General features: G+C 33.1%; 3 protein-coding genes across 3 annotated transcripts; all 3 read left to right on the top strand.

Moving 5' to 3' along the window:
* Positions 1-3,704: 3,704 nt before the first annotated feature.
* On the top strand, positions 3,705-7,908 carry LOC110706856 (uncharacterized protein At4g04980-like). Its single transcript, XM_021884833.1, has 5 exons — positions 3,705-4,769; positions 4,844-5,009; positions 5,093-5,257; positions 5,822-5,974; positions 6,107-7,908. Exons 1-5 carry the CDS (start codon positions 4,414-4,416, stop codon positions 6,302-6,304), a joined length of 1,038 nt encoding a protein of 345 aa, XP_021740525.1. The 5' UTR covers positions 3,705-4,413; the 3' UTR covers positions 6,305-7,908.
* Positions 7,909-12,415: 4,507 nt separating this feature from the next.
* LOC110706761 (TMV resistance protein N-like) lies at positions 12,416-13,953 on the top strand. The gene is made up of 2 exons (XM_021884715.1): positions 12,416-13,468; positions 13,818-13,953. Exons 1-2 carry the CDS (start codon positions 12,972-12,974, stop codon positions 13,951-13,953), a joined length of 633 nt encoding a protein of 210 aa, XP_021740407.1. The 5' UTR covers positions 12,416-12,971.
* A 3,375-nt stretch (positions 13,954-17,328) lies between these two features.
* On the top strand, positions 17,329-18,118 carry LOC110706760 (TMV resistance protein N-like). Its single transcript, XM_021884714.1, has 2 exons — positions 17,329-17,726; positions 17,983-18,118. Exons 1-2 carry the CDS (start codon positions 17,329-17,331, stop codon positions 18,116-18,118), a joined length of 534 nt encoding a protein of 177 aa, XP_021740406.1.
* The last annotated feature ends 5,978 nt before the right edge of the window (positions 18,119-24,096 follow it).

The raw sequence follows: 24,096 nt of genomic DNA, 5'->3' as shown, positions 1-24,096 counted from the left end.
ATTTGAAGGGAAATATCTACCTAATTTAGTCATATACTACCTCCATTAAATATTTGCAAATTTGAAATATTTTATACAAAGTATCTCACAAATAATACCCAAAGTTGCAACTAATATTTAATGGAGGTAGTATATGTGATATATCTATGGATTCATCAGGAAATCTAAAAATATTATTTGCAACTATATGGTGAATATTGTATAATTTCTTGATCTAAAATTTCATTTCTTGTCAACATCATATAAATAAGTTCATATTTTGCCTCAATTTCAAAGACATACATAATCGAAGAAGTAAATCTGATAACTCTGTGATATTGGATTTCTTTATGATTTTAAGTCACTTTCTAAGAAAATGAAATATAATGGAAAATATTTTGGATGTTGTCAACATGGCTTGTAATACAAGCAGGGTTGAAAATAGTAAACTTGTAACAAAAAAAATTGCGGCTTGAAATTCTGTCAACAACAAAATATTGAATAAAAATGAAATTTCAAATTTTCAAATTAAAAGTTGGAGAAGCAAACAGCTTGACCTTGATAGATTTGACTGTTCAGCACAATTTAGTTTAATGGTTAGGGAGCAGGTTTATACAAAAGCAATCTTTAATTAGCTGAACTGGTAGCCAACATGCATAATTTGAAAGGGACTAAAGAAGCTTAGAAGAAACTTCATTAAGACGACATAGACCATTCTTTGGATCAATTAGCTCCATGAATTCCATGTTGAATCATGCATTGTATATGTCCTGCCTTATGCGAAAGTCACGGTCAAATATCTTAAGCATTGGTGCAAGGCATGTAGGTATTGAATTAGTAAGAACATGGTCCAGCTAATTCATGGCTGCAGCACTACATTAGAGTAATCGTGACAAACTGAGAAAATGACCATATAAATTAATGATCTTATCAAATTTCTTCATGCCTTGTCTTGTTTGTTGAATGAAATTTCCACACCCCTTTTTCAATCCTTCCTAGCGACAAATCTTATTAAAAAGAAGGAAAAAGACTACAAAAGTTGAAAGAAAAGGGAATTTTTTTAAAAATAGAAAAGAAAAAAATGGAGAGGCTTCTAAGGATTTTGGGTTGAGTTGAGTGCCAATTCTCCTCCGCCTCTGATTCAGGGAGATTGTTACAGTTTATTAAGGCTACTTACATAAGTTAATTCCTGTAGTTGTTATACTATGAATCTTTGTATGCATCATGGTTGTGTCAATACATGATACTAGGCACAAGGGTGTTTGATGATCAAACTCGAGCTCCTCTGGAAAGTTTCTCTTACCAAGGATGATTCTAAATGTTGTCTTCTATATGTACAAATAATACGTATCCAACCTTCTCTAGCTGAATCTTTGTATCTAGAAGCAAGCTTTTGGTCTGGTTCCTAACTGTGATGAATGTTTTTTGTTCATCACAGGGATTTTCAGGGGTCATTTATTCATGTAGTTTCTTGTATTGAAGTTCCCTCTTTAGGTTTGTTGGAGGAGTTTCATAAGATATTGTTCACACTTCTGATGGAAAACACAAGGTGTAGATTTGAGTAAGGAAATTTGCAGCGAAATATGGAAATTAAATGTGAGCTTGCTGAAGCCGTTGGTGAAAGAGAAACTGGCATAATCTTCACTTTGGAGGCCCTTTCTGGCCTCTACATGTCCAATATTGCTTTGGATGTTGAGAATGTCTTGTGGAAACGGAAAGTGAGGCTGAAAGAGTGCAAGTTAGACAAATTTTGGTAATTCTTCTTTGCACCATATAATGCTTTGCTGTTATCTAGTGGTGTATACTTATTGATAGCTATCCCCTTAAAATTTTCTTATTACACCTTATATATCATTAATCCTTTCATAATGAGATATTGTATTTTATGGACCCCTTGCACAAAGAAAGGCGATATAGCATTGACAAGGGGAGAACATTGGAGATGATATGCATTTGATTAGTTGATTATTGAAAACTAGCTACTTCTTTTCATGTGTATGCAAGCTCTTAAATCGTGATATGCATGTTGCCTATGTCGTATGCTGGATAGCAGTAAAATTACTAGGATCACAGCCGACTCCAACAATCCGCTTCATACTTGTACATACTCATGTGACTCATGTCCCTTAAGATTAGGATTTTTGTCATAGCTACAACAGAGAGTTTATTATCTTCTATGATGCTTGTAGCTATAAGCTTAGAGTCCCCTCTTGGAGGATATCAATACTATGATAGCTATGACCACTCTATGATCAACAATAATTTAATAAAGTCGGTGATCACAGGATCGGAAGGTTTGCATAAAAGATAAAACTGTGGATGATGAAATTTGAGCTGAAGGTGCAAGCCAGACCAAAGCTGGCGCAGAAACAAGAGGCAGCAGTGCTTTCATAATCCCTCTTTATACAAGTCCATTGTTAAATTGGTTTCTTGAATTGTTGTGGACAATAGTGAAGATATTGGGTTTTCTAGCTTCTGATTGATCTTCGAAAACAGATGGATTAAATCTGAATGAGTCTGTCAAGTCGAGCATTGGTTCGCCGCAAGAAGGTAACCAAATTGAACACTCAAGGTTGGGTTATAGGAGCAGGCACTGATGTAGGATCGGATGGAATTTTGAAATATTCTTTTGTCATATTCCTGCATAAGTATTAAGGACTTCTTTTTTCTTAAGATAATACATCACCCCGAAACACAAAAATAAGAGTTTTTCCATTGTTGAATCATATAGGATGGACAACTTTTGTATAGAAAAGGAACATATGAAATCTTACATGAGAATATGAGATGCTTGTTTGAGTATTTAAATTCTATTTCCTTTACACACAATAATTTATGCTTTGTAATACTATACGTTAAATCTTGTTTCAGCTCTCCCAAAGATGGATTCTTCGATCTTAATCACAAAATATGTTAGTCCGTTAATTTTCATCAGAACCTGCAGCATGCAGTATGACAGTACCAGAGGAAACAGAGAAGTGATACTATTAGGGGGGTAACTGCGACAACAGCATTACTCAACTACTCGAAAAGAATGCAAGGTTATTTGTACATTTCACAGCAAATGCAGAATCTCAGATCAGATTGAATCCAGCAGGAAATTGTGAAAGTCTACTGTCCTGAGTTCTTGACTCCTAAATCTCATGAACAACTTGTGCAATTTTGTCAAGGACAGTTGTTCTGATCTGACATGTATCATGCATTCTTGCTCGGAAAATTTGTACAACCGTATGATACAGTGATGCGTGGTGCAGTGGTTCGAGAAACATTGACACTTAAAGCAGTGCTTCTTAGTGCAGTTAATGGTGGTTTTCACTCCAGAATGACTCACTGAGAATGATAACGGGCAAGTACTGGTAACTATGTACTCACTATTTCTCTTTGTTTTCACTGTCCTAAAAACATGCCATTTGAGTATGGAACAAATATATTAGAGTATTAAGAAATGATATACATGGTTAGAACTTAGAAAATATATTATAGAATAGTAAATCAGATTTGCAGAATATTTTGTCAAGTGGCTTCTTGCATAATATATTCGTGATTGGTTGGATCCGACATAAATATACACAAGAATGATGGTTTGACATAAAATACTACAAGGAGATAAACGCGGCTTATGATTTAATGTTTCAATTGCTTTTTATATACGTCGTATAAATATAACATGTGATAATGATTATAACTGATAATAATAATGACTAATTTTATTATTATTATTGTTGGCTTGATATCTCTGATGATCGTGGAAAGGTGCATGTCCTTAATAGCTAAGAAAACATTTATTGGATGCAAATGCTTTATTTTATTTGTTGTGTGTCCAATCTGTCAAAAATTAGCATTCACTTTGACGGTATCATGTGAAGTAGTAACGTGACTAATAAACTGTGCAAAGTAAGTAACTCTCAGGAAGAGAAGATCTTCGGCCAGGTATGCAGTATGTATTTTTTTTAAAAAAATCTATATCCAAAGTTCAATCAAAAGAAATAAACTGTTATCAATAATTTCTTTTGGGAAAAAAAAATAAAAAATTAGTCTTTCACATTGATTCATTCAAGTTTTGAACATCTACCAGCCAACCCCCGGTAGCATTTTATATTTATATTACTTGGTTATAATTTCTTTGAATGCATCAATGACAATTTGGTCAATTTCTGATACAAGCATAATCACAATATATAGAAGATGTACTAGCTACTTCCCCCCATCCAACGCCAACAATCAACACAAGACCTCCATCTCCATCCATATATCCATCGCCTTTTGGTGGAGCTACACCCCAGACATCTCCGACGATATAGTCTAATAAGGTGGGAAAAAGGGGTGTAGCTCCACCACCACGTAGTAGTAGATTGCAAAAAATTGTACATCCTCTCTTGGTTTTATCAAAATCAGAAGGTCCTTGCGTGGTTAAAAAAAAAAAAAAAAAAAAAAATGGTTAGTGAACTTTGTGCTACACCGCCTATGACAGGCAAACCTTTGCCTGGTAAAGATGATGAGCCATTACTACCACTAATGCCTGGAAATGGAGGTGGACCCTCACCTCCCTTGTCTGGAAAAGGAGGTGGCCCGCCACCACCTCCATCGAAGTTTATGGGCAAGAAGAAAGCCACAACAAATTTAAAGAGGTCTACTGAAATGGGGAACTTATTTCGGCTCCTAAGGGGGTTGATGGAAGGATCCTGTTTAGGTGAGGGATCATCTCGAGGAAGGAAGACGGGTGGTGGGAGTAATGGCGGATCTAATGGTGGACAAAGCATGAATGATGCACTAGTAGAAATAGCCAGAAGGTATGACTGTACGTAGCTAGCTTACTTTCAATAATATGTCTCTTCAAAATTTGTTTAACTGTGGCTTATTTCAGGTCAACTTACTTCCAGCAAATTGAAGAAGATGTAAGAACACATGATAAGACAATTAAGGGGATTCAATCTTCTCTTAGCTCATTCAAAACAAAGGACATGGATGTACTGCTTATGTTCTACCAAGAAGTAGAATCAAAACTCGATGTCCTAACAGATGAAAGCCAGGTCTTAATCTTGATCAATAATTATGCTAGTGTATCTCTTGCTTTTGTAGTCAAATGATATTGATTTGTATTCTTGTACAACAGGTTCTAGCGAGGTTTGAAGGCTTCCCGGGGAAGAAATTAGATGCCTTGAGGATGGCAGCAGTGCTATACAAAAAACTGAGTGCAACTCTATCTGAGCTACATAACTGGAAAATCGAGTCACCTCTGGCTCAGCTTCTTGATAAAGTTGAGAAATACTTCAACAAGGTAACTGAAAAAGAGAGATACATTTTCATATACTTTGTACTAGTATTTGAAATCTTAGCTACTGTTGTCACCACTACAACACAAAGCACAAAAATTTTGAACTGAGCTTTAACTAACAGCATCTATCAGTTCTATGTATTCATTTCAGCTTTTTGTGTACACTGGTTTAAGCAATAGCCAACAGCATCTTATAGGATTTCAAAGAACTTAGCATACTTAAGATCAATTATGTGGTGGTCCAGGGAATGAATGAAAAGGGGTTATTACAGATAATATATATAAAGTAGTTACATATAACAAAAGCATTTGTTATTTGATTATCCAACTTAAACCAATGCATTATTCATTATAATTTGCCTAATTGATTTTCATACATCTGAAAGAAAATGGACAAAGTCAATGGGAAATATATGTTATTGTAGAGAAGTGAAGTGAATTTATAAGCTGAAATATTGATGGATATGTATGGGAGTTAATTTAAAACATAGTACAATGAAAAGGGACAATTAAGGGGGTAATAGTTTTGTTTTGATGCAAAATTTCACTAACAGAAGATTAATGCAGATTAAAGGGGAAATGGAAGCCATAGAACGAACCAAAGATGAAGAAGAAAAGAAATTTCAGAGCCATGGCATCCACTTGGACTTCAACATTATCTTAAAGATCAAGGAAGCCATGGTGAATGTTTCATCGAGCTGCATTGAGCTGGCTCTCAAGGTAATTATGTAAATCAACCACTTATTTTTATTTTTGTTAATCTCCAGCTAACCTTAGCTTCTTTATTGAAATAAACATATATACCCTTCTTGATTCCCTCAACTTGGCTGTTTTCCACTTTTCTCCACCTAGGAGAAGAGGGAAGCTAAGACAGAAATAAATGATCAAACTTTGGCAAAAGCAAGAAATCAACACAAGAAAATAGACACCGAAACTCTTTGGAGGACTTTCCAGTTCTCTTTTAAAGTGTATTCTTTTGCTGGAGGGCAAGATGAGCGCGCTGAAAGGTTGGCAAAAGAGCTAGCTAAGGAGATACAGGCTGACCCATGAAGGATTAACTTATTTGTCCATTAATCAATTGCACACATAGTATTAATCACATCTCTGCTGTACATGAATTATAAGTTAAACTTAGTTGTTTGTTCCTGATGAATCATCAATTCACAAGTTAAGGGGCGCTGTGATGCCTGCTTTCCTGCATTCTGAGATCTTAGTTGTTTGTTTCTGATGAATATTCAACTCGCAAGCCAAGAAATACTGTGATGCCTACTTCTCTGCAGAATGCAATACATATATCAGAAGTCTAAACACTACTTCATGCATGGTTCTTCAAATCTGAGGTTGCATTTACGAGTCAAATTCATAGTAAAAGTAGAAGTGACATGAGTCGCATGACTTTTTGTCATAGATTTGAGTAGATGCCCACAGATTGTGCACCAGAGGGCTACAGAATGCAAAGCTATTTCAGGTCAGAGGAAATTTGCTATAAGGATGAACAAGATCAGATTGAGCCTATTGTTCAGAAGCGAGCAAGCAGGCATGGGAAAAATGCAATCAATGGTAGTTTCATCGATTAACAATACTTCAGGACAAGAACTGAGGAGCAATATGTGATATCTTGAGTTATATCAGGCTGCTGAAACTAACTGGAAACATCATCTGGAGTAAACTTTGTATTGGGGATGGGCGTTGAAAGTACAAAGTAAACAAAGTACTTTGGAAGAAAAGGGGGAGGGGAAGCAAGGGGGTTTTTAGGTATATCTTGCAACGGTACTGCCTACTTCCAATATGTTCTTAATGATGATATAAAGAAATATGCAGTCAGTCTATCTATAAATAGCAAGGTATGTACCTGCTTGAGAAGATGTGCTTGGGCATTTGTATCATTGCATGTTCACCTGTGTGATCATAATCATAATCTTGGCTTACAGCTTTTATAGAGAGGCGGCATTTGGAACTAAATATTTAATTTCTATGTCGCATTTGCATTCATGAGATTTGCACTCTTTGATGTGGCGCATATCATGGAAATCCTGCCTTGTTGGGTACCTTCTACAACTATTGTGAGAGATAGCTCTGAAATAGACGGCTGCTAGCATTGCCTGAGTAAGCTATCTTGTAAGGGATCATGCCTGAAAGTTCAAAGTTAGCTGTCTCGCTTATCAGTGTCATATAACTAAGGATGTCGTCCAAGGCCATGTAATTTCCTGCCCTTCTTAAGTATGTTGTGTTCTCTGACTGAGGTCAAGGTAATTACACAGGCAGTGCTCAGGGCTTGGCCAGCTCATGTACTCCATCTACAGACCAGAGGCCGGAGCATATGCTTACAGTATCATGATAAAGGGCCCCTTGAAACCCCTATACATGGGCCATTGATGGCATTGATTCAATGCTTACACCAATGGTTTCCCAGAGGCTAGATCAGATCATGTAGATGTCATCACAAACAGCTGAATGTGTCATCTTTCCTGTGAATTCTGTGATCAAGCAGATTGATTGGAGCATTTTGACATTTTGTATATGGTTACAACCACCTTCAGATAAACCAGCTAAGGATCGTAAATTGAGAGTCTGAGTTGCAGAGTAGAGTGCATTTCACTTCAAGCCTATATGCAAACTTTGCTAATGGTAATGCTCGTATTACTTGACCTTGACTACTTGTGTGCTCTGGTGTTTATGCGTGCACTGACATATTCTCTTAAGAGCCTAGCTAAAGGAAGCTCAAATTTGCTTTCATTGCATAAAAAAAATAAATTACTCTCTTCGTCTCAAATCATTTAATGGTAACTAAAATGAATCCAAAAAGAGTTTATTCTATACGTTTCCGTCATTTTAGGATATGAATGCAATGTTACTTTTATCACTTTAATATATCAATCAATCAAATATTATAATTACAGATTTACAGGGTATATTTCATTATATTATAAATATATAAACATTTTTAAATATGGAAGGGATGGAACAACAAGGAAGTTAAGACTGAATTCAAGAATTTGAGGAAAGGAACATAAGTGCACCTAAAGGATCATGGGGAAACAAAAGGCATGTTGTCCCAAAAAAACTTAAATACATATACCTTGATTTATTGTCTTTATTCTAGTATATGCCACTCCTTAAGTGTTGTATTAATAGTAAGGTTCATAATGTAATAAAAACTAGTAGTAATATGAATATGTAACAGTTAATTCAGGAGGGCACCAAGAAACCTCAAAGGCTGCAACGAGGAACCGAATATTGGCTACATCAAAAGAAGCAAACATCTCCTACCATATATTTGCTAATGAAAAGGAAAAGTATACTGAGAAGAAAAGGAGATTGGGAGAAGTTAAGGGAAGTATGGTGAACTATATATATAATATAATGGTTTGGGAAAGAAACTCAGGGAAGGGGGGACCAATTCTGAAAGTAAAATGCCTGCAAAAAAGCCACAGGTTATATTGTAATCAATACTTAAACTTTACTTAAGGAATTTCAGCTCATGATTTGTTTATTATCACTCTTATCAAATTGTATGTAGCGCGAACTTTAGTTTCTTCTACCTAGCATTAGTCACAAGTAATGTCCTCTGCACTTCATCACATCCAGTTTTTGTTTAAACTCAAACCATTACATAGTTCTGCATGTGAAATAATACTAAGAACTAATAAGAAGAAACCTGGTGTGTCAATAATAAAGTTGCAGGCCATAAAGAGAAGGAATGATAGTCCTTTAAAGGAGTTAATAAGAAGGTACTTCTCAATTTACGATGAGCACCAGTTTTGACGTTGTGAGCTTGCAGATCATTATTTCAACAAGACAATAAAGGGTGATGATGCAGAGAAGAAAGAGCTTGTAAATATAATACAAAGCTCACAGTAAGACTTTTAACCCACACTTGATCTCTATTTTTTTTTTATACATTTTTTGCTATTGATAAATGTTTGTTTTAAGAGTTAACTAACAGATAATTGATGTCACTTTCTTTGTTTGATTGACTAAATGCATAATCAGAAATTTTGTCAAAAATCATAAAATTTCCTTATTTCGACTTTCTTATACTTAACAACAGTTTGGCCTGCTTCAAGACGAGTTAATAATATGAATTGGGCAATCATTTCCAAAAGAAGATGGTTGGGAAAGGGTCTGCAGATTACTTGTGTATAGTGTATTGATATAGGATGGTTTTAGACAGATTTCCCTTTTAAAGTTCACAGATTGTACGATTTAGTACTGCTGACTGATACTGTCATACAGTGTATGCAGGTTAGATGGCAGAAATGCCGAAAACTGTAATGGCAATGGTAACAGCAGGGGCAATGGCAACAACAATGGAAATGGAGGAGATCACGGAGGTGATGAAGGCCAAGAATGCAATCAAGATGAGTTTCCAGGAGTCGAGTGGTGGTTGTGGTGGAGGTGGAAACAAGCCTGCAGTAAAACCGGATATGGCAGTACTCGATCCAACATGTGGCCGATGGATGCAGCAATCCAAGCAGTAGCCAATGAGGTGTTGGAACCAGCAGTTCAAGCTATAGTACTGAAACCAATCAAGCAGCATGTAAATATAGATAGGTTCGTTTTGGTACTAGTGTTTGTAGCCTTGTTGATTTCAAGCATACAAATGGTTGCACGACTTGCAATAGTGTCTACGACGGTTTCATTAGCAGGTCTAGCACTAATTGCCTTGGCACTTACATGGCGGCCTTGGAAAAAGGAGGGGTAGACAAAGCTAGTACGAGTATTTCTTATTACAAGTAACTTTGTTGAATATACAATCTAAAAATTGGTGTAAAGTAGAACCTAATGCCAAGTCTATATTAGGCGTTTTACCTTCTTTATTCGTAATGACACATCCAATATCTTAAACCTTCTTTATTCGTCGTAATGACACATCCCATATCTTAAACTTTCATTTATACGTAACAAACACTATGTTATCTCAAACTCCCTACAATAATATGAACAACCAATGCATCATTGATACAATGCATTCAACTTTTTAGCTGGTTAAAATTTAAAAGAACGTATAACTTATACAAATAAAATAAAATCTTTGCTCATATGCAAAGCTCCAAAACAATTAATGGAAAAAAAAAAAAATGAATTTATTACGTAGTGCATCAGTGTATTGTGTATTTGACTATTTGTCAATTGTCATTCACGAAATCACGACTCTTTTTCAAAAATAAAAATAAATACATAAAATGGTTTTATTGGTTTACAATTAATACTCCATGATCAACAAGTAATTCTGATTTTTTTTTTTTTTTTTTTAACTTTGAAGTATGGGAATTCCGATTTTTTGTATAGAAAAAATATTTAAAAAGTTTTTGTTCAAAAAAAAAAAGTCTAATACTACTACTTCCTACTTTTTTTTATAGTTGCAACTAGACCTGTCAATTTTTGACCCGACTCGCAAATCCGACCCGAACCCGACCCGTTTTGTGGGTATTGAACAAAATTTTTTTAACCCGTAACCCGATTTAACACGAACTCGTTTGACCAGCAAATTTGTAGGTCAAAGTTACAGGGGCAGCACCCTCAGCCGTCTGGGCTTGCCCAGCTGGCTGGCCGGTTGGGTGGCTGAGACCTTTGTCATCCCGGTCCCTTGTTTCTTTGGGACGGGGGCGCCTGGATCTGAACGACCCGTCTGGGGACATGTAGGCTTCGACCTCTTGGTCGTCGCCACTATCTTGGTCCGTATGGACCTTAGGTTCGACCAGAGGCCGTTTCTCATTATTAAGTGGTACAGACTCATGGGATGCCATTCTGGAAGTACTTTTCCCGCAGACGGCGCCAATGTTTCGGGGTTTTTTATGTGTCATGCGGGAGAGTTACAACACCAGAACTGGTAGCCGATTGCCTGTACCTGCAAAAGCACGGAGACTCCGGTTGGTTGGAGTTCCGCCTCCGACGATCAAGTTAGAATACGTCTGAGTGAGTAAGTATGCGGAAAGTAAATAGTCTCTCGGATTCCAGGAGATTCTGCAATTAATATTGCTCGGTATTTGTATCTTGTATTTATGATAGTGCATGAATGAATAATAAATGAGGAATTTCCTCTATTTATAGTAGAAGAAGATTTGTTCCCCTATTAGGGTTACTGTGCCACGTGTCAGCATCCGATTGGATCTCATTGGGCCTCTGTGGGGGGCTGACACGTGTCATCTTGCTATTGGGCCACATGGCATGGGTGGTCTTACCACAAACAAGAATATTTCATTTCTTGTGTTTACAAACTTTTGAAAATCAAAATCAAATCACTTTAGGTGTTCAAATTCAACTTATAATTATATATATTGAATACTTTGTATTTTATGCATGCTTCAATATTTAGGGCCTTGATTAATTGAATACCATGCTTTAACCTTTTATATAATATATTGAGTAAGTAGATGACAAAAACTAATTAGACACTTAATTTATTTATAGTACGCATAAGTCGTTGTTGTATTTTTTATTTAAATACTATATTTTCATTTTCAATTTAAAAACCACGCTAATTCATAAATAAATTGGTTAGGGTTTCACACATAAGTTTATTATGACTTCTTTTTTTTTTTTTTTTTTTTTTTTTTTTGCACTTAAAATAATCATTTACATTATTTTTAAGGGATGTTCATTAACAATAGTATTTGAGTAATTATATATATATATATGACAAAAACTATTTGAATAATTAATTTAATAAGTCATTATTGTAGTTTTACTTAAATTTTGATCTCATGATTTTTATTTAAATACCCACGTCAATGGTTAATTCATAATACATGTTATTTTAGGATTTTTTGTTTTGTTTTTTTTTTCTTCGTAATAATAAAATGTATGTATTGATGGTCTTCACATGCACCACAATACCACATATAGTGTGGCCAGGCTAACCCTTCAATAATCCTTCTTGTTAATAATAATAATAATAATAATAATTATTATTATTATTATTATTATTATTATTATTATTATCTCAAAAGCTGACAAAGTCATACAACCTACAATAAATTAGTGGGAAGCCGAGAAACAATTTGGACCCCCACTTCTCTAGTTATAGCAAAGCCTACCCTAGTGAAGATCAATGTCTTGTTGTCTATTATTATTATTATTATTATTATTATTATTATTATTATTATTTTAAGAGGCCTTCTTATTAATTTAGTGTATAAAAATTAATATAGTTGATTAGCCGTCGTTACATGCATTAGTAGAAACATATATAATTATCCGTGTTTGAAGGAGTAAAACTATCCCCAATTATGGGTCCTAAAATATAGTCAAAAGCTCAAAACTCTTTTTGCTCGCTCCTACGAATTAAGTCTTGCATAAACAGTCAAAATCTTCAAACCTTTTATTTTGTTTTTCCTCTTCTAAAACTTATTTCTTGTCAAAATTTCCTAAAGTGCGACCATCACTTGGAAAATATTGTTGAATTTTCATTCAAGAAATCAAAATGCTCAAAATTAAAGTACTCCTAATAATGGACCAACATTCTTGCATCTATGTATATATATATATATGCATACATCTCATAATCAATTAACAACGTAAAATCATCATATCCTCAATAGACAACAAAATTCACAAAACCAAATTGAAATTGTACAACTTAACTTTTGAAAAGGTGCAAAAAAAAGTACAATCTAGTACCATATTCAGCAAAAAAAAAAAAAAAAAAAAAAAAAAAAAAAAAAAAAAAAAAAAAAAAAAAAAACTCTTGAAAAGAAACACTAGCTAATTAGCCATGCAACGCTCAATGATATCAAAAAGCCTAGCCTCATCAACTCAAATCCTCCGTCCCTTAATCCGCGGTATTCCTCCATCAAACCCAAAACCACCATGTGATATATTCATCAACCACCGAGGGGTTGACACGAAGAGGACAATAGCCGGTCTTCTGTATCAACATCTCTCAGGTCTTGGGTACGACCCTTTCTTAGATAGCAAGAGTATGAAACCCGGGGATAAGCTATTTGAGAAGATTGACCCGGCAATCAAGAATTGTAGGGTTGGGGTAGCGGTTTTTTCCCCACGTTATTGTGAATCGTACTTTTGTTTGCATGAACTTTCATTGATGATGGAGTGCAAGAAGAAGGTGGTGCCCATGTTTTGTGATGTGAAGCCGTCGGAGCTCCGGGTTAAGGATAATGGAAATTGCTCTCCCAAGCAACTTGAGAGGTTTCATAGGAGTGTTGAAGAGGCTAAAAACATTGTTGGTCTAACATTTGATACCTCAAATGGGTAAGCTATATTATTTCTATATTTGTAGTACTATATATAGTACTAAAAATATATATCTTGTTAAACATTTGAGAAATACTTCGTACTTGGTATATGTTTTTAATTAGTTTAGTAATTTAGAATGATATTGAGTAAAAATTCTGTATAGTATAACTATTTAGAATATAAACCAAGTTAAAATTGATAAAATTAAGAGTAGCGGAGCATATATTATAATAATAAAAAAGAACTAAATTATTTCTTCAAAAAAAAAAAAAAAAAAAAAAAACTAAATTAAAGTGTTATTGTATAGACTAGCTAATTCAAATAGAATTCTAACTATAATAGTTATGCTTGTCTTTCTTTGCAGAGACTGGTCAGAGTTTTTGACAAATGCAACAGAAACAATTCTTCGAAATTTGGTTGAAGCTGAAGAAGATGAGAAGTACTTTAAACATAATATTACCAATTATTATGAAGCAAATTTGGCCGAAAATTCTAACTAAATCAAAACTATTCTTTCTAAAACTTTTCTTCACTTTTATTTTTCTTTGATCATTGAAAAAATTCCTTTATTCAATTTGTTAATTAATTTTGACATTATAAACGACAATGACAAAATTTCTTTATTTCTTTGTAAATGTACTTTGTAAAGCTAACACAAATTTTCAGATTTTAAAAATTAGTTAGGTTGATTACTTCCAAGGACAAATATTTGTACTATGTTGTTTTTGCGGCTACTTTTGTTTGATGTTGTTGTAATTATCATAAACACTAGAATACTTTATTGTGTTTATGATCACTTAGATTCATCATTTTTTTTTCTTTTGATTGGCTCATGCCTCATTATATTACTTGTAATAATGCGAAGATGTAAATGAAAATTATGAGATTTGTATTGAGAATAATTGTATAATTCGATTTGTCATCATTAAAGTATTTGTATTAATAATTTAATATTACATTATCTTCTCTATTATGATATGAGTGACACGATCACGTCATCACGGAATACTGAAGTTGTGGATATAGAGGTGTATGCAAGTACAAATTTAGCAATGAGAAGCTATTGCGTGCGGATGCCCGCATGTTAATTTCCGTGCGGCTGGCTTGGCTGATATGTTTCACTTGTTGGCTTATATGTTTCATGTGTTAGTTGATATGTTTCATTTGTTGGCTGATATGTTTTTTTATGTTGGCTAATATATTCTTTTGGTTGGCTGATATATATTTTGTTTTAATTTTTGATAGGTTTCTTTTGTTGACTGATATCAGACATCATTTATCTTATATATTTCTTTAATTGGTTGATATGTATATTTTAATTATTGTTGGCTTATATGTTTTATTTCGTTGGCTGATATGTTTATTTTGTTGGCTTACCTGTTGCTTTTGTTGGCTGATAAGCTCCATTTGTTGGCTGATAAGCTCCATTTGTTGGCTGATATATTCCTTCTGTTAGCTGATATGTATCTTTTGTTGGATGGTATGTTGCTCTTGTTGGCTTATATGTATATATCTTTTGTTGGCTGATATAATCTTTTTATTGGATGATAAGTTTTTATTAGTATCTGATATGTCCCTAATGTTGACTGATATCAGACATCTATTGGCTGATATGAGTTATTTGTTGGCTAATATGATACTACTATATTTATTTCTTTCTCTCTCTTTTTTCTCCCTCTTCCTCTCTCCTCTTTCTTCCTTTCTCTTTAATTTGTTTCTCACGCCCATAACCAAACCGCGAATCAACCTCACTCACCCTAACCTCACGCCACACCCAATCAGCCACCAGCCTAACCTGCTGCTGCCCTGCTACGAACCACCACGACCCCTCCCCTGCTACTACGTGCCACCACCCCTCCCCTGCTAAGAGCACCCTGCACACCCATATCGCAGCTCCTGCCGGAGCCCAGCCGCATCCACAGCCAGACGCGCAGCCAGGTGGAGTGCCCAACCACGCAAACCAGGCCAGCAGGGAACTCCATCGACCAGCCGCTGCTTCAAATCTAAGGTTTCAATCGCCGATCGTCATCGTCATCGTCGTCATCCACCATTGCCGTCATCGTCATCGTCGTCTTCATCATCGTCGTCTACGGACGCACGAACTGTTGGGGTGCAGACGCCCGCACCCTATAGTTTGTGTTTAGCAATAACTTTATTCTTTTCTAACAATGTTTGTTATGATGTTTTGTAGTATGAATTTTTACTGATTTTATTGTTTTTTATTCTTCTAAATTTAGCAATAACTTTATTCCTTATAAATGGTAATATTCCAACAAAATGAAGAGAAAATTTTATGGGACGCCATTATTATTATGTCCAAGGTCCACTATTAGTTCATTTATTCATTCTATGTGATATATTGAAGTATTTATTTCTAAAGATCTAAATATTACATAGGGTTACTTAATATTAAGAGTATTTGATTATTTTGAAACAAAATTTTACGAGTATTTAAAAATATAATAGTTGTAACTAAGTGATGAATAGTTTTTAAAAACAACAGTATTGACATACGATAATTCGACAAATATACCCGGCCCCCTGGTGAAAGACTGTATCAAACATATGAAAGAGTGCATCAAAGTTGTCATTTTTTGGTGTCAAAAAAGTTGTCATTTTGTGATATACAATGCAATGATCACATTATATTTATGGGAAGCTTTTTTATTCGATCCAATATGATATGTAATCATATTACATGTTTAACGTCTATATTAGATATAAATAGCGTATTACTTCTAGCTTATTATAATGGATTGAGTTTAGTTTCATAAAAATAAAACAACTATGTTTAAGTAGAACGAATATTAATAGAACGAATATTAACTATTTTTTACTTTTCAATTCTAAAATATGATCTTTATTTCAAAAAACATTCAATTCCTGATTTTTGTTTGGAAAAAAATATTATATTATCAATTCATTTCAGAAATAAATTTCAATTAGCTTAAATGGAGATCATTTTTCTATCTATATATAATTTAATGATTTCTTTCCTAAATTATATATATATCACGGAGTATTATTATTTTGAATAGTAGGTATTGGCAAATTATCTATTATTAAAAAAAACAAGACATTTTCTATTTTATTTTATAACAATCTACAAAATATAATAAAAATCATGATTTGTTTCCTTGTTTTTCTGATCTTCAATATCTTCCCATTAATTAACTAAGTTTTTTTTTTTTTTTTTTTTTGAGAAGGGTCAATAAGTCATGCATTATATATCATTAGTTGTCATTAATGTGAAATAATTCCACGTTAGCTCAAATAATTTTTTTTTACTTCATATTATACCTAAACACTTCAAATTAGCAATCTCTAGTTGTATACCCAATGCTATTTTATACTCATTTAGCTAAATCATTTGTTTATTTTCAGAGCTAAACAAAACGAAAATTTATGTAAGCTAACGTAACGTGGCATTTCAGATTAGTCACAATTCAAAGACACCTTAGTAAAACAGAAAATTTTAACACCCCCTCATGGTTCTCACCTCTATGTTTGTATAACTGAACTTATTTTTGAATTTTTTTTTAATAAGGAGCAAGAGTAGCACCAATTTTTGGATAATGTATTATATATATATATATATATATATATATATATATATATATATATATATATTTTAAAAAAAAATAAGCAAAATCCGAAAAATCCCTCTATATATACTCCTGTCATTTTCACTAACTTTACACAGAACAGTAACACCATAACAAATAACTAGGGTGTTGTTAAAAAAAAATAAAAAAATAAAAAAATAACTAGGGTAGAGAGCCATGCAACGTTCAATTATCACCAAAGGCTTAGCCTCGGCTAACAAAGTCCGCCGCCTTTCCGATCACCCTTCAACCCAATTACCACCCTACGACATGTTCATCAACCATCGAGGGATTGATACAAAGAAGACCATCGCTGGTCTTCTGTATCATCATCTCTCAGGTCTTGGGTACCACCCCTTTTTGGATAGCAAGAGCATGAAACCCGGGGATAGGCTCTTTGAGAAAATCGACCCTGCAATCAAGGAATGCAGGGTTGGGGTAGCGATTTTCTCTGAAAATTATTGTAACTCTTATTTTTGTTTGCATGAACTTGCCTTGATGTTAGAGTGCAAGAAGAGGATTGTGCCCATCTTTTGTGATGTGAAGCCCTCCGCACTCCAAGTTATTGATAATGGTACTTGGGCTAGAAAAGAGATTGAAAGGTTTGGTCAAGCTCTTGAGGAGTGTAGATACATTGTTGGGGTATCATATGATAATAAGAAAAATGGGTTAGTCCTAAATTAAAAAAAAAAAAAAATTATTTAATTTTGAATTTTTAAAATTAATTTTTCGGGTAAAATTGTTGTAAAATATTTATGGTTGAATAATCTCATAATGTTGATAAGTAATTAATTAATGTAATTATTTTAAGTAGTTCACGTTACTTATCAACATACTAGTTAAATTTTTAATTTATATATGTAATTCTTGAAATTAATCTAAAATCACTAATCAATTGCTATGCATTTATGTGCTCCATTGCAGGGATTTGGCTGAGTTTATGGCAGAGGCAACAAAGGCAATTCTTCAAGCATTTCATGAGGATGAAGAAGATATGGAGTACCTTAAGCACAATATTACCAAATATTATGATGGGAATTCGGCTGAGGCTTCTATCTAAATCGTACAAGTTGTAATAAATCGTTGTTAAACTCGTCTTAATTAATAATTTCATTTCGTGTAGAACAATGTTGGGAGTGTTATTACCTTGTGTAGACCTCTCCCGATTATGTATTAAATGTCGCTTTGTCTCTTGTTTAATGCATCAGATGTTTTCTCTTTCATTAAAAAATCATTTAGTTGTTAGCAAGTTTTAATTTACGGTAATTAATTAATTTTGTTTTGAAATTCATGAGAAGGATGACTATATTCCCTTTGTTCTTTGATATAAGCTATTTAATCTTCATTTGAATGACATATGTCTATGTCCAAACAAAGTTTGACAACATAAAAGCACATATATGACAAATTATAACTGTTTCATTGTGAAACTAACTAACATTAAGTGACATGGCTAAGCCAGACAACTGATTCGTATATATGTTAGACATTCTACCTCTATCTCTTTTAGATAAGACAATATACGTATTATTTTAATTTAACTCCTTCCCACATTTCGCTTGTTTTACATGCAATTGGGGGTGGTAACAATTTCTTCATTAATTGCATTTAGATTGGACTTCCAACAATGAGCTTAGATTAAAGCTAGTCATACAACCCCTCCTCTTTGAACAAATATATTATTGGGCTTAAAAAAATTGTATTCAATTAATTTTTAAATTTGGTTGCATTATTGATTTCGTTCATCAATAGGTCACTATTCTCTTTAAGATAAACAATAAAGGATTATGATCTTCATTAATGCCATTTTAATTTTATACATGATTAAGTTACTTTGTGGTAAAATCCGTGACCTTAGTTCATTTCCTACCCTTTTGTCGGCCGATATATACAAATTTACAAATTATATAGAGTTCAACTTCAACTCAAACTAAACACACTATTAGCTGCATAGTAACAATGATAAGATGATCGTTAGTACAAACCAATACATGCAACGAATATTATCCGATCCGATCCTTTCTATTAAAATTAATTTCTGATTAGTTACTGAAAATATTGGTAGCGTTTATATTCCTTTAATTATTAATTAATGTAGGAAGGAGATATAAATTCACTCCAATTGCAAGCCTATAAGGGGATTCTATACTAAAATCAGTTGGTGATGATAATAATATACCAGATTCCTCAAAAAAGAATAAAAAAATATAGCTCCTCTATTTTATAAGATGATGTTTTGACTCTTTTTTCAATGTGAAACAGTTCACTTATAGATAAAGAGTTTCAATAAAGTTTTTACAATTAATTGCGTATATATTTCTTACTTCGCATGTGAAAAAGGAGCAAAATGCAAGCCAATGTGCCATCATGATAGAAGAAGAAAAAAAAAAAAAAAAAAATCTTAAGACTTTTACCACTTTATTAAAAAAAAAACAACAACAAAAAAAAGATATCGGCATTATGCCATTATGCATTCCAAATGTGATTCAAAAAGCGTGATTAGCAAACAATGGAATTTGTTAGAATTACTTTTCAACACGACTATTTAGAATGACAATTGGAGAAAATATTTATACTCGTACCTATTTACTGTGCATCATAACATAATACACTCCCTCTATTTTTATTTATTTGCAATAGAATACTTTGACAAACACTAACATGAAAATATTTTATTAGGTAAACGGATAAATTAACTGACAAATTTTTACCATCAATAAGAAGAAAGTGATACGGAGTAAGTAACTACGGCTTAATATTATGACTTAATTCATCATTTACCTAGTCTAGCTAATTATTTTCTTAAATAGCGTGTCAAGAAGGTGTATTGCAAGTATAAAGAAAAAGAGAAAGTATATAACATCATCCATTATCTATGTATCCTTATGAAACAAAACTCAATTTGAATATCACCCCCTTTTTATATCAATCAATCATCAATCATATAATAAGTCATATCATTCATCAGTTGAGTTTATAACTATGAGAATTTTTGGGCTACACACTTTGTTGGTCAAATGGTAATTGTTAAGTTTCAATGGAATTTTCTAGGACTAATGTTCTGAATCTCAAATATTCTCAAAGTCGAAAGTGCACGAGAAATTACCATCTGGTTTCTGCATGTATTTGAAGTTTTGAACTTCTACAAAAAAAAAATTCCTCATTTTGGCAATATTATGTGCACTTGAAAGGGACATAAAGACAAATCTCACTTTTTCTCTAAGGTGCCCACCGACTTTGTCCCCTGAATTCTCTTCTTTACATCTCGATGGGACTTTCTTTCCGTAGAGATGTTAGACACTTTGTTTGGATTAAGATTGATCCTTATTACCGAATATTGCCTCAATTTTATATTATTTGCAATTTTAAAATATTATTGGTGAAATTCTTCTTCCATTTTAATAATATTGCAACAACTGGATTTTTGCATTATTCATCACGCTTTTTTGACCACATATTATGACTTATACGTAAAATAAAATATAGTTATGTGGGGTTTTGTTAGATTCGTCTCGTAAAATACTTTCACAATATCAACTTTTAATAATTTTTACTCTTATATAATTATAGATATTTAACATATAAAATACATTTTGGGATGCGTAATTTCATCCTTGTTCCAATATTTGTGGAACGAAGGAAGTATAAACTATTTTAAAGCTATAAATAATATAAAATGAAGGTAGTATATTGTGATTGTGTAACAATAATTGTGTGTGTGTGTGTGCTCCCTCCATTCTTAAAAGTTCGACTCACTTTGCAATTGCGCAAGTCTCCAATGAACATCTTTGATCATGAATAACTACGGTTGTATATAAGTGAAAATTTTAAAAAGTTGATATTTGGATTATTTATAATAAGGAGAATCTAATGTGATATCACATGCTAATTTATTTATATTGTATAGCTCATAAAATGTGGTTAAAGTTATTTTATTTTGACCACATGAATAGTAAGTGAGTCGGACTTTCATAAAATGTGGTCAAACTTATTTATTTATATATATAGTGCCAGAGCCCCCTAATTGAGCAGAGCCTCTTTTCATATTTCACATGGTACAGAGCCGTTTAATTTTACAAAAATCAAAACCATAACCTTTTTTTTTATTTTTTTATTTTTTATTTTTTATGGTAACAATGTCTCTACTCCGTATCTTACAGTTAATCCAGTTTAGCATGATCGTAGTAAGCACATAAAAATTGATTATAACTTTGTTTGTGAACGTGTAGCTCACGGGATCTTGTTATTCGTTATGTTCCTACTCAGCAGATATTTTTACTAAGGCTCTTAGTAGTTGATGTTTTGAATTTTTTAAAGGCTAATCTGCGCGTGATTTCTCCGACACAGATTGAGGGGTAATAGTGTAATCTTAAGGTTATTTATATAAGTGTGTAATGATATTGTTTATATATATATATATATATATATATATATTTGAGTGTCAGGCTCCCTAATTGGGCAGGGCCTCTTTTTATATTTCACACAAGTTTACTTTAGAAAGGATGTGGTGATATTGATCTAATATCTACTAGTTAAACATTAAGATTCACTATAAAATTCCTAGTTTCCTACTAGTAAAACATTAAGATCCACTAATTTTAATTCTTTTGTAGATATTACATATGGAGTATCATTCAAAAAGAAAAAATGAAAACAATAAGAAATACGGTGATTCCAAACAGACCCTTAAGTATTTTTTAATCTTCGTAATAAGGTCCCATATGGACTGTTTTGGACTTGTATTGTGTACATGCACGAAAGAAGTAGCCCATATTCAGCACCTATATGATTGGGTTACCAACTGTAAGAGAAATCTCTAAGAACTAGCCCATTCAACAAAATTGATAGTTTTGATACAAATTTGGCCCACCAAGAGCGGCCCAGTTGTTGTTAACAAGTTTTTTTTTAGGTTTGTTGATCAACTAGTTATCTAATTCTTCTGTTCAATCATAATTGCAAGATTTTTCTTTTCTTTTTTTATTTTGGAAAGTGTACAAGTTAATAAATTGCAAAAAAATTTATTCAGTGAACTTAATATACTTTTTGGGTTGATGACAATGTGAAGGGGTAATGTATGATGTACATCCTTCTTCAATAAATGTTGTGTCATGTTATCATGAAGTATATACTAGTAAGCGCACCTAGTATGTCGGGAGCTTGTTATATACACGCGGGTGTACCGTACACTTATGGGTATTTTGTTCTCATTTTGATGATTATTTTTTATTTAATCATCAAATGAAGAGCAAACACTAACATTGAGTTAGTTGGGTGTACGGTACACCTGGGTGTATATAGCAAAGAACTTTAATTTCATAACAAAGAACTATAGTATGTCCAAGCAAGCCAGTACATAATTGAGTAAGTATAATCTCTTAAAGATTCTGTGGACTAAACAAGTATAGTATGTCCAAGCAAAGAACTTTAATTTCAAACTCATAATTGAGCAAGTATAATCTCTTAAAGATTCTGTGGACTAAACAAGCTAGTACGCATATCATCCACTCAGACATTCTTTTTCGACTATTCTACAAGTCGAGATGATCCAACTCAACAAGATACCTCTAGTAAAAAGGTAACAAGTTATGATAAGATGAGTTATAAAATTGACTAATGCAAAAATTACCTTTTAATATGGTGATGCCAATGTAGGGAGCTTGGTGGTGCCTTACAACCCACAAATTAAATCTTGATAAGAAAATACCATAAGCTGTCAATATGTATATTAGTTAGTCACACGGTGTTTATCTATAAGCAGCAAACAATGGTTGGCAAGCACATCTATCTTTACATACTAAAAGAGTTAACAATAAAGTTTAATGAATTATGAAGATGCAATGAGTATTTTACTTAAAGAATAAATTGAAAGAGGTAATCTTTATATTGTGGTCCTTTTGTAAAGTTGATACATTTAAACAATGAGGCCTAACTTTGGTGGCATTGTTGATTGTGATGCTTCGAGACATTGCACTAGAAATAATTAATAAAGAGGTGGAAAATTAAATGGAATGTTTATTGATTAGTAGATATTAAAAGAGACAAACTTTATATTTTGTTAGGCCTCATTGCAACTTAAGATTATGAGATTGCTCATGTTTCCTTTTCTCAACATACTTTGTTTTTTTATTTAATTTTTGGGGTTTTATTGGTTTTGAGAACATATAAAAGGTGGAAGATGAATTTATCGAATCTTAATCATATTTTATTAATTTAAGTTTATGGTTTACTATAATTTTGATTCGTATCCTGTTCCACTACAATAATATAATATACAAATAGCTCAATCATTGTTATTTTTTTTGTTCGAGTCTACTTGAGGATGCAAGAATTATTTGGTTGTCTATGTAATGAGCTATGTGAAGCTACAAAAACTAACTTTATGATTGAAGTAAATATATATAATAGGATCATTGAAACTATTTTGACGATGTTTCAAATTAATTAATGTACTAGCTAGCAAGTAGGGGTGGGACTTTTCAAACCGAACCGTAAAACCGTCCGTTTCCGAACCGAATCATTACGGACCGATCCGTTTATAAACCGATAAATATAAACCGAAAACCGAACTGAACCGTTCAATATCAAACCGAAACCGAATTGAACCGCTCAATGTCAACCCGTTACGGACCGTAAACCGATAACAAACCAAACTGCGCAAATCCGAACCGAAACGAAACCGAACCGAATGGTTTATAAACCCGTTAATGACCCGAACCGTTTATAAACCGAAACCGTTTGAACCGAAAAAAAAACCGTTTAAACCGAACCATTTGTAACCCGCTAACCGTTTAAACCGACCCGTTTATGAACCGAAACCGTTTAAACCGCACGTATAAACCGAACCGTTATAATCCGCTAACCATCTAAACTGAACTGCCATAACCCTTTAAACCGTTAAAATCGAACTGTTTTCGAATCGCAACCTGTTTAAACTGATCCGATTACAAACTGCTTAACTCAAATTGAATTATTTACAACCTAAATGGCTAAATAGTAAATACAATTAATATTAATAAATGTAGATCTAATCAAACGGCT

The sequence above is a fragment of the Chenopodium quinoa genome, unplaced genomic scaffold (genome assembly GCF_001683475.1).
Source record: "Chenopodium quinoa cultivar QQ74 unplaced genomic scaffold, ASM168347v1, whole genome shotgun sequence".
NCBI lineage: Eukaryota > Viridiplantae > Streptophyta > Magnoliopsida > Caryophyllales > Amaranthaceae > Chenopodium > Chenopodium quinoa.
The sequence above is the reverse complement of the archived record's forward strand: the minus strand, read 5'-3'. Positions and strand labels throughout refer to the sequence as shown.